Here is a 12,054-nt window from a genome sequence, read left to right on the forward strand (position 1 = left end):
GAACAACAGAAAGGAAACAGATTGAAAAAAATAAATGAACAGAGAGCCTCAGGGACCAGTGGAACTACAACAAAAAATTTAACATTCATGTCCTCAGAGCAACGGAAGCAGAAGAGCACAGGGCTGAGGAAGTACTAAAGAAATGGTGAAAGTTCCCCCAATTTGGCAAGAAACCTAAACCTACAGATTCAAAAACTTCAAACAGGACAAACCCAAAGGAATCTATACCAAGCAACATCATAATTAGACTTCTGAAAACTAAAGACAAAGAAAAAATCTTGAAGGCAGCCAGAGAAAAACAACCTTATCTGTAGGGGAAAAACAATATGAATAACCACAAATTTCTCATCACAAACCAGTAGAAAGTGGCATGGTATTTTTCAAGTGCTGAAAGAAAACACCTGTCAACCCAGAATCCTATATCCAGCGAAAATATCCTTCGGGAATGAAGGAGAAACAAAGACATTTTCAGATGACAGAGAACTAAGACACTCTGTTGCCAGCAGACCCTCCCCTAAGAGAACCATTAATGAAAGTTCTCTAAATGGAAAGGAAATGATAATAGAAGGAACCCTGGAATATCAGGAAGGAAAAAAAAGATTATGGTTTAATAAAAGGGGGGGCAAATATAATAGGCTTTCCTTCTCAAGTTTTCTGAATCTTGTTTGGCAGTTAACTGGGGGAACAGGCAAATAAAAGGTCATAAAAAGAGCTATGGTTTTTATATGTCACTCAAACTGGTAAAGTAGTAACACCAGAAGACTATGATAAATTAAGTTTATATACTGAAATACCTAGAGCAACCACTGAAAAAGATAATTCAAACACATCACAGACAAATTAAAATGGAAATGTAAAAAGATGCTCAAATAACCCATAGGAAAGCAAGAAAAAGAAAACAGAAAAACAAAAGCAAGGAGAACAAACAGAAAACAAAAAATAAAGTGGCCGATGTAAGCCCCAATAAATCAACAATTATAGTAAATGTAAATGGTCTAAATAGACCAATTAAAAGACAGAAAATTGGCAGTGTGGATTTAAAAACATGACCCAACTATATGCTATCAACAAGAAACTCACTTCAAATATAACAATATAAGCAGGTTGAAAGGAAAAGGATGGAAAAAAAATCATGCAAACATTAGTCAGAGGAAAGCAGGAGTGACTATATTAATATCAGATCAAGTAGATTTCAGAGAAAATCACCACACTGCGAGTGGCCTTATGTAACGATAAAGGGCCAATCCCCCAAGAAGAATTAGCAATTCTAAATGTGTATCTATCAAACAACAAAACTGCAAAATATTTTAAGCAAAAACAATTCCATCCAAAAACTGATGGAACTGAAAGGACAATAGAGAAGTCTACAATTACAGCTGAAGACGTCAACACCCCTCTCTGAAAAATTGATAGAACCAGACAAAAGTCCACAAACCATCAATCTAATAGATATCAGACAAATATATTGGATCTAACTATTTATACATCATCTACACAGTAACAGCAGAATACAAAACTCTTGCCCAATGCCCAAGGGACAAATACTAGGATAGATCATATCCTGGGCCATAAAACCAAACATCCACAAATTTAAAAGAACTGAAATTATGTAGAATGTACTCTTCAACCACAATGGAATGACACTAAAAATCAGTAACTGAAAGACAACAGGAAAATGTGCAAACACTTGGAAAATTCTGACTGATCCATGGGTCAAAGAGGAAGTCTGAAGGGAAATTTCAAAATGCACTGAGCTAGTGAAAATAAAATTTGTTGCTGGACACAGCTAAAGCAGGGCCAAGAGGGAGAGTTACAGCACTAAATGCATACATCAGAAGAAAAAAGTCCCAATTCAATAATCTAAGCTTCTACCCTAACAACCAAGAGAAAAAGAGTAAAATAAACCCAAAGAAAAAGCAGCATAGAAATACTAAAGAGCAGAAATCAGTGAAACTGAAAACAGAAAAATGGAGGAAAAAAATTTTAAAGCTGTTTCTTTGACAAGATCAATAAAACTGACGAACCTTTAACCAAGACTGATAAAGAAAAAGAGAGACAAAAATTACTAATATCAACAACGAAAGGGAATAAGGGTATCACTACAGACCCTACAGAAATCAGAAGGATAAGGGAATACTATAAACAACTCTACATACATAAATTTAACAACACAGATGATATGGGCCACTTCCCTGAAAAACACAAATCATCACAACTCACCCAGTAGATAATTTAATAGCACTACACCTAGTAAAGGAAATGAATTTAAAACTACCAGAAAAGAAATCAACCCAGACTGTTGCACTGAAAAATTCTACTAAACATTTAAAAAAGGATTAACTCTAATTCTACAGAATCTCTTCTGGAAAACAGAAGATGAGGGAACACTTTCAAATTCATTTCATAAAGCTAATATCACCTTGATACCAAAACCAGGCAAAGTGAGTATAAAACAAACAAAAAACAAAACTACAGACAAATATCTCTCATGAATACAGTCAAAAATCATTAAAATATTAGCATACACTTACCAGCAATAAACAAATTGTACACCATGATCAAGCGGATTTTATTCTAGGAATGCAAGCCTGGTTCAATATTCAAAAATTAATTATCAGGCTAAAGAAGAAAAATTATATATCACATATCAACTGATGGAGAACAAACATTTGACAAAATTAAATACCCATTCATGATTTAAAACTCTCAGAAAAAGAAGGATAGAAGGAAAAATCCTCAAATTGATAGGGCATCTACAAAATACCCATGCTAACATTATACTGAACAATGAAGACAGAATACTTTCTAAGGTCGGGGAAAAGGGGGGATCTCTGCTCTCACAACTCTTATTCAACATAGAGCTGCAAGTTCTGGTCAGTGCCATAAGGCAAGAAAAAGGAAAGAAAAGCATACATATTGGAAAGAAATAAACTTCTCCCTATTTGCAGGTGACTAATTTTCTACATAGAAAAAAATTTTTTAATTACTAAAAAACCTACAAAAAATAGAAAAACCAACTCCTAGAACTAGAATTGGGTTCAACAAAGTAGAATGATACAAAATCAAGCCTTGGTAAATTTAAGAAAATTGAAATAGTATCAAGTATCTTTTCCGGCTACAACGCTATGAGACTAGATATCAATTACAGGAAAAAAATCTGTAAAAACTACAAACACATGAGGCTAAACAATACACTACTAAATAACCAAGAGATCACTGAAGAAATCAAAGAGGAAATCAAAAAATACCTAGAAACAAATGACAATGAAAACACGACGACCCAAAACCTATGGGATGCAGCAAAAGCAGTTCTAAGAGGGAAGTTTACAGCAATACAATCCTACCTCAAGAAACAACAAATGTCTCAAATAAACAAACTAACCCTACACCTAAAGCATTAGAGAGGAGAAGAACACCAAAAAAAACCCCAAAGTTAACAGAAGGAAAGAAATCATAAAGATCAGATCAGAAATAAATGAAAAAGAAATGAAAGAAATGATAGCAAAGATCAATAAAACTAAAAGCTGGTTCTTTGAGAAGATAAAACAAAATTGATAAACCTTTAGCCACTCATCAAGAAAAAAAGCGAGAAGACTCAAATCAATAGAATTAGAAATGAAAACGGAGAAGTAACAACTGACACTGCAGAAATACAAAGGATCATGAGAGATTACTACAAGCAACTATATGCCAATAAAATGGACAACCTGGAAGAAATGGACAAATTCTTAGAAAAGCACAACCTTCTGACACTGAACTAGGAAACTGAAAATACAAACAGACCAATCACAAGCACTGAAATTGAAACTGTGGTTAAAAATCTTCCAACAGGACTTCCCTGGTGGCGCAGTGGTTAAGAACCCACCTGCCAATGCAGGGGACACGGGTTCGAGCCCTGACCCGGGAAGATCCCATATGCCGCGGAGCAAGAAAGCCCGTGCGCCACAACTACTGAGGTCCATGCGCCTAGAGCCCGTGCTCCACAACAAAGAGAAGCCACTGCAATGAGAAGCCCGCGCACCGCAACGAAGAGTAGCCCCCGCTCACTGCAACTAGAGAAAGCCTGTGCGCAGCAACGAAGACACAACGCGGCCCAAAAAAAAAATAAAGAAGTTAAAAAAAAAAAATCTTCCAACAAACAAAAGCCCAGGACCAGATGGCTTCACAGGCAAATTCTATCAAACATTTAGAGAAGAGCTAGCACCTATACTTCTCAAACTCTTCCAAACAATCCCAAACACATTTGCGGAGGGAGGAACGATCCCAAACTCATTCTATGAGGCCACTATCACCCTGATACCAAAACCAGACAAAGATGTCACAAAAGAAGAAAACTACAGGCCAATATTACAGATGAACATAGATGCAAAAATCCTCAACAAACTACTAGCAAACATAATCCAACAGCACATTAAAAGGATCATACACCATGATCAGGTGGGGTTTATCCCAGGAATGCAAGGATTCTTCAATATACACAAATCAATCAATGTGATAAACCATATTAACAAATTGAATGAGAAAAATCACACGATCATCTCAATAGATGCAGAAAAAGCTTTCGACAAAATTCAATACCCATTTATGATAAAAACCCTCCAGAAAGTAGGCACAGAGGGAACTTACTTCAACATAAGAAAGGCCATATATGACAAACCCAGAGCCAACATTGCTCTCAACGGTGAAAAACTGAAACCATTTCCACTAAGATCAGGAACAAGACAAGGTTGCCCACTCTCACCCCTATTATTCAACATAGTTTTGGAAATTTTAGCCACAGCAATCAGAGAAGAAAAGGAAATAAAAGGAATCCAAATTGGAAAAGAAGAAGTAAAATTGTCACTGTTTGCAGATGACATGATACTATACATACAGAATCCTAAAGATGCTACCAGACAACTACTAGAGCTAAGCAATGAATCTGATAAAGTAGCAGGATACAAAATTAATGCACAGAAATCTCTTGCATTCCTATACACTAATGATGAAAAATCTGAAAGAGAAATTAAGGAAACACTCCCATTTACCATTGCAACAAAAAGAATAAAATACCTAGGAATAAACCTACCTAAGGAGGCAAAAGACCTGTACGCAGAAAACTGTAAGACACTGATGAAACAAATTAAAGATGATACAAGCAGATGGAGAGATATACCTTGTTCTTGGATTGGAAGAATCAACATTGTGAAAATGATTATACTACCCAAAGCAACCTACAGATTCAATGCAATCCCTATCAAATGACCAATGGCATTTTTCATAGAACTAGAACAAAAAATTTCACAATTTGGGGCTTCCCTGGTGGCACAGTGGTTGAGAGTCCGCCTGCCAATGCAGGGGACACGGGTTTGTGCTCCAGTCCGGGAGGATCACACGTGCCGCGAAGCGGCTGGGCCCGTGAGCCATGGCTGCTGAGCCTGCGCGTCCGGAGCCTGTGCTCTGCAACGGGAGAGGCCACAACAGCGAGAGGCCTGCGTACCGCCAAAAAAAAAATTTTTTTTCACAATTTGTATGGAAACACAAAAAAACACGAATAGCCAAAGCAATCTTGAGAAAGAAAAACGGAGCTGGAGGAATCAGGCTCCCTGACTTCAGACTATACTACAAAGCTACAGTAATCAAGAGCGTATGGTACTGGCACAAAAATAGAAATATCAATCAATGGAACAGGATAGAAACCCACGCACATATGGTCACCTTATCTTTTTTTTTTTTTTTTTGCGGTACGCGGGCCTCTCACTGTTGTGGCCTCTCCCATGGTGGACCACAGGCTCCGGACGCGCAGGCTTGGCAGCCACGGCTCATGGGCCTAGCCGCTCCGTGGCATGTGGGATCTTCCCAGACCGGGCACGAACCCGCGTCCCCTGCATCGGCAGGCGGACTCTCAACCACTGCGCCACCAGGGAAGCCCAGTCACCTTATCTTTGATAAAGGAGGCAAGAATATACAATGGATAAAAGGCAGCCTCTTCAATAAGTGGTGCTGGGAAAAATGGACAGCTACTTGTAAAAGAATGAAATTAGAACACTCCCTAACACCATACATAAAAATAAACTCAAAATGGATTAAAGACCTAAATGTAAGGCCAGACACTATAAAACTCTTAGAGGAAAACATAGTCAGAACACTCTATGACATAAATCACAGCAATATCCTTTTTGGCCCACCTCCTAGAGAAATGGAAATAAAAACAAAAATAAGCAAATGGAACCTAATGAAACTTAAAAGCTTTTGCACAGCAAAGGAAACCATAAAGAAGACCAAAAGACAACCCTCAGAATGGAAGAAAATATTTGCAAATGAAGCAACTGACAAAGGATTAATCTCCAAAATATACAAGCAGATCATGCAGCTCAATATCAAAAAAAACAAACAACCCAATCCAAAAATGGGCAGAAGACCTAAACAGATATTTCTCCAAAGAAGATATACAGATTGCCAACAAACACATGAAAGGATGCTCAACATCACTAATCATTACAGAAATGCAAATCAAAACTACAGTGAGGTATCATCTCACACCTGTCAGAATGACCATCATCAAAAAGTCTACAAACAATCAATGCTGGAGAGGGTGTGGAGAAAAGGGAACCCTCTTGCACTGTTGGTGGGAATGTAAATTGATACAGCCACTATGGAGAACAGTATGGAGGTTCCTTACAAAACTAAAAATAGAATTACCATACAACCCAACAATCCCACTGCTGGGCATATACCCTGAGAAAACCATAATTCAAAGAGTCATGTACCACAATGTTCACTGTAGCTCTATTTACAATAGCCAGGACATGGAAGCAACCTAAGTGTCCATCAACAGATGAATGGATAAAAATGTGGCACATACATACAATGGAATATTACTCAGCCATAAAAAGAAACAAAATTGAGTTATTTGTGGTGAGGTGGATGGACCTAGAGACCGTCACACAGAGTGAAGTAAGTCAGAAAGAGAAAAATAAATACCATATGCTGACACGTATATATGGAATCTAAAATAAGAAAAAATGGTTCTGAAGAACCTAGGGGCAGGACAGGAATAAAGACACAGATGTAGAAAATGGACTTGAGTACACTAGGAGGTGGAAGGGTAAGCTGGGACAAAGGGATAGAGTGGCATGGACATATATACACTACCAAATGTAAAACAGATAGCTAGTGGGAAGCAGCCACATAGCACAGGGAGATCAGCTCGGTGCTTTTTGTCCACCTAGAGGGGTGGGATAGGGACGATGGGAGGGAGGTGCAAGAGGGAGGAGATATGCGGATATACGTATATGTATAACTGATTCACTCTGTTATACAGCAGAAACTAACACACCATTGTAAAGCAATTATACTCCAATAACGATGTTAAAAAAATCAAATAGTGACAATACCAAACACTGATAAGGATGCAAAGAAACTGGATCACTCATTTATTACTGGTAAAAATGTAAAATAGTACAGCAGTCTGGAAAACAACCTGGCAGTTTCTTAAAAAAAACTGACCATGAAATTAACCTATGACCCAGCAACTGCACTCCTGGGCATTTATCTTAGAGAAATGAAGACTTACATTCACACAATAACCTGCACACAGAATGTTAACAGCAGCTTCATCTGTAACAGCAAAATACTGGAAACCACCCAGATGTCCTTAAATAGGTCAATGATTAAACAACCTGTGATACATCCATACCAAGTAATACTACTCAACAATATAAAGGAGCAAACACCCACAACCTGGGTGAATCTCCGAAGAATTAACCTTGGGTATGGGGAGGGGTACCCAATCTCAGAAGGTTACACACAGCATGATTCTATTTATATATTATTTTTTAAATAACAAAATTATAGAAATAGATAACATATCAGTGGTTGTCAGAAGTTCAGGAGTGAACTGGGGCAAGAGGAAAGCAAGTGTGCCTATCAAAGGGCAACATGAGGGATCCTTTGGTGATGGAACTGTTCTGTACCTTGACTGTATCAATGTCAATATCCTGGTTGTGATGCTGTACTACAGTTTTTGTTTTTTGTTTTTTATTTTCTGGCTGCAGTGGGTCTTCGTTACTGCGCGGGGGCCTTCTGTAGTTGCAGCGAGCGGGGACTACTCTGTTGTGGTGTGTGGGCCTCTCATTGCGGTTGCTTCTCCTGTTGCGGAGCACAGGCTCTAGGTGCGTGGGCTCAGTAGTTGTGGCTCGCGGGCTCTAGACTGCAGGCTCAGTAGTTGTGGCGCACGGGTTTAGTCGCTCCTCAGCATGTGGGATCTTCCCGGACCAGGGCTTGAACCTGTGTGTCCTGCATTGGCAGGCGGATTCTTAACCACTGTGCCACCAGGCAAGTCTATGTAGTATAGTTTTGAAAGATGTTATCACTGGGGGGAAATTGGTAAAAGGCACATGGATTGTTCCCTGAATTATTTCTTACAGGTTCACATAAATCTCTTATCTCAAAATAAAAAAAAGAATACACTATCTAAGGTTCTAGTCCTATCTTTCACAGTAGAACAATTTTGAAGAACATGGAAAAATGTAAAAAAAAAAAAAAAGTGACGCATGCTAGCCCTATGCAATCAACTTTAAAGAAAATGATATGAACTGATTCATGAGGCAGAAGTACTTTGGCTCTGTACAAATGGATAAAATAGCAAATAGACATGATTTTTGAACTAAGTGATATATTTTCTCTTCCAAATAATTAACAGGTGCCATGAGAAATCATTAAAGAAGTTTTCAGAGAGCAAGGAAAATGTAACTGTTTTAAGAAGTAGCTAGCACAGCATTAAAGTGTAAGTTGCAAAGTCAGGAAAATAACATAGGATTTGTCTTAAAAAGGTGAAATCAAGTGAAAAGACTGCTATTGCAGACAGACATGTAACAATGTCCAACAGAATAGCTGAGATAAACGAACTATCTCGGTGAAACTATACTTCCAAGAAAGAAACATAAAGGCATAAATGTTGAACAGTAAAGGATCTTTCTGAAGTGGAAGACCAAGGACTAATCAAAAACAAATGTGCCATAAAGACTTCCCTACCTGGCCCCAGCGTTTACTTAAATCAGTGTGAAAATTTGTGAGCAATGACCCTAACTTCAAATAAAGTTTGTAAATCCTTAGAGAAATGAATACAGATTAAGGTTTGTAAAATATATACTGTAAGATTACAAAACCTTGAACCAGAGGGACACACAACAGTAGCTGCCTCTGGGACGAAAAAGAGACTAGAAGAGGAACAAAGAGGGCCTTAACGTTCTGTAATGTTCTATTTCTTTTGCATTAAAAAATGGACACAAAAGTGAAAAAATATTAATTGTTAATTCTGGTAGTCTGTATATGAATTACACTTTGCCACATTTTATATATTTGTTTTTCAAATTTCAAAATAGGAAAATAAGAATAAATTAGACTTATCATAGGGAGATACAACAGAAAAGGCATTTGCAGCTCACATTTCCCTGACTTCCATTTTAAGAGGCCTCAGCCAGTGTAGCCCATACAGACAAAAACTTTCCAAAGAATGATTTATAAAGCTGATGTTTGTTGAACATGGTTTTGCATATATTTGTAAATGTATTGTTTGCAATTTCCATTTGTTTTTGTGAACAATACCATTACTTTTATAATATGAAATGGATTTACAGAAATAAAACCTCACTTTATAACTGTATTTTTAAGAAATAAAAGTACACTTCCTGAAGACTTCATCATGTGATTTTTTTGGGGGGCCACACCACATGTGGGTGTGGGATCTTAGTTCCCCCACCAGGGATCAAACCCATGCCCCCTGCAGCAAAGGGCAGAGTCATAACCACTGGACTGCCAGGGAAGTCCCCCTGTGATCTTTTTTAAGGAATCAATTATAGAGTAAGCTGGATACATCTACAAGACTGGTGAAGAACCACAATGTGATAAAAAAATTTATAGGTTTTGACATATTATTAAAATGGGACTTTTAACCTTGCTGGTTTAAAAAAATATTTCCCAATAGTTCTTACTAGGTTAATTATGTCTCCGAGTTCTAAAATATTAGTAAAGTCCTTATAAATCAATTTTATTTTTGAGTTTTAAAGAAATGCTTAAATACTGGTCTTTATTAGAGGATCCAAACAGATCAAAATTTTCTACTTGCTTTCTGCATTTTGTGAGAATCTCCATTTTTTGAGATTTGAACATAAAACAAACAAAAAAAGCTGTTTTACAGGATGATGAAATAAAGTCTGACGTCAGGAATGTATCACCAAAACATAGAGGTGACTAAAAGAAAGGCTAGAAAAGCAAGGCTGGGCTAGGAGCAAAAAATAATAAGAAGACTAGCAGACAATCTATAGGTGAAAAAGAAAGAAAACCATTGGACTGTATCTAACAAAATGATGAACTCTGGGGAAGAGTGAACCTGCAAATCCCTGGCAAAAGGATTCCCTTTAATGGCTTCTTTAGACTCAAAAGACATACATACAAACCACAAGAAGCACAAATATGGGAAGTCATACCTTTCAGGCCTAAAGTCTGCAACTGAAACAGTTTTCCCAGCTCAAAAGGTAGAACTCGTAACAGGTTGTTATTTAAATGGAGTTCCCTGTTGATGTAAAAATTCCAGGAAGTCAGAAGATATATTAACCTTTAACTAACAGCTAAAATCAACAATATAATTTCTAGGAATATAAGATGTAAGTTCCTAAGAATACAAAATTTAGTATTATATGCCAATGTCTAGTATAGTGCTTCTTAAATCATATGTGGTTAAAAAAACAAACAAAAAGACACAACAAAAAAACCCCAAACTGCCACAGACCAATACATTTGTAAAACATAGGAAAAAAATCAATTACTATAAAAATGTGATGAGAAAAAAAAAGACCAACAAAATATAAGCCCCAATTTTTTTAAGGGTATTGGATTCAAAAGACACTTGCTGTGTATCTCACTGCAGGCTGGTGACACACTTTGAAAATGGCACAGTCCAGATACCACCCTGAGAGCAGAACTGGTCTAGCATACATGGAGGTCTAATACACATGTTTAAGAAAGTGGAAATGATAAAGCAGCCTAACATGTGAATTGTTAAAAGAAAATTTAAATGATCATATAGTACCAAATCAAAATAGTTTATGGTAGTTGCACAATATGTTTATGATTAATAATACTAAAGTTTTACTTTAGAAATAATGGCAGCTATATTAATAACTACTGATTATTTTAATGATTTGTTTTGTATAGAAAATATAACTATGAAAGGAATCTTCAGTAGGAAAAAAAGAAAGACCCAATATTAAGATATTGGCAATGTCCTATGATAAGTTTTTTTTTTTTTTTTGGTACGTGGGCCTCTCACTGCTGTGGCCTCTCCCGTTGCGGAGCACAGGCTCCGGACACGCAGGCCCAGCGGCCATGGCTCACAGGCCCAGCCGCTCCGTGGCATGTGGGACCCTCCCAGACCGGGGCACGAACCCGTGTCCCCCGCATCAGCAGGCGGACCCTCAACCACTGCGCCACCAGGGAAGCCCCTATGATAAGTTTTATTTGTCAATGTTTACATGTGAATGTGAACTACTGATACTTCTATAGCCCTTGGTTCTTGGAATTTAAATGAAGCTTGGTTACCACTGAGTAAACCAGAGGTTGGTGAGGCCATAAACTGAATAAGAAAAACTCACTCTGAATACTTGGTTCCTGTTTATTTCCAAATATATCACACAGGAAAGGAGGTCCTTTAAGTAAATTTGGTTCAGGGGATTAAAAATAGTCATGGTATACACTCAATAATTAAGCCTAAAAAATGTCAAAGGGCTGGAATGGAAGCAATAGAGGTAAAGAAACTCTCACAAGGTCCTTATTCCTTTTTACTATGCAGCAAATGATAGAAGGCAGCAGAAAAGCCAGTGGAATTTAAAAAAAAAAGGGGGGGGAGGTAATATGAAATGGGGCAAGATTTTCTATTGGGATTAACATAATAGCTGGAAATTGGCTTTATATTCAATCTGGGTAGATCTCATCTATCTTATAAAACAGATGTTACAGCAATTACCATTTACTAATACAATATGTACCAAGCAGTGTTGCTAGTAGTTTCTTAGT

General features: G+C 37.4%; 1 protein-coding gene across 5 annotated transcripts in view; it reads right to left on the bottom strand.

The window, feature by feature from the left end:
* Nucleotides 1-12,054, bottom strand: part of CNOT6 (CCR4-NOT transcription complex subunit 6) — a 67,228-nt gene that overhangs the window by 17,297 nt on the left and 37,877 nt on the right. For 4 of the 5 annotated variants that reach the window (XM_027096485.1, XM_027096484.1, XM_027096483.1 and 1 more), the window contains exon 4: nucleotides 10,470-10,555. The exons of the other annotated variant lie outside the window; for it this stretch is intronic. In XM_027096485.1, the coding sequence (XP_026952286.1) occupies nucleotides 10,470-10,555 (86 nt within the window). The remainder of the gene's footprint in view (nucleotides 1-10,469; nucleotides 10,556-12,054) is intronic. 5 annotated transcript variants of the gene reach the window in all.

This window comes from Aethalodelphis obliquidens, unplaced genomic scaffold, assembly GCF_003676395.1.
Source record: "Aethalodelphis obliquidens isolate GAN/ISIS:26980383/991018 unplaced genomic scaffold, ASM367639v1 scaffold102, whole genome shotgun sequence".
Lineage (NCBI taxonomy): Eukaryota > Metazoa > Chordata > Mammalia > Artiodactyla > Delphinidae > Aethalodelphis > Aethalodelphis obliquidens.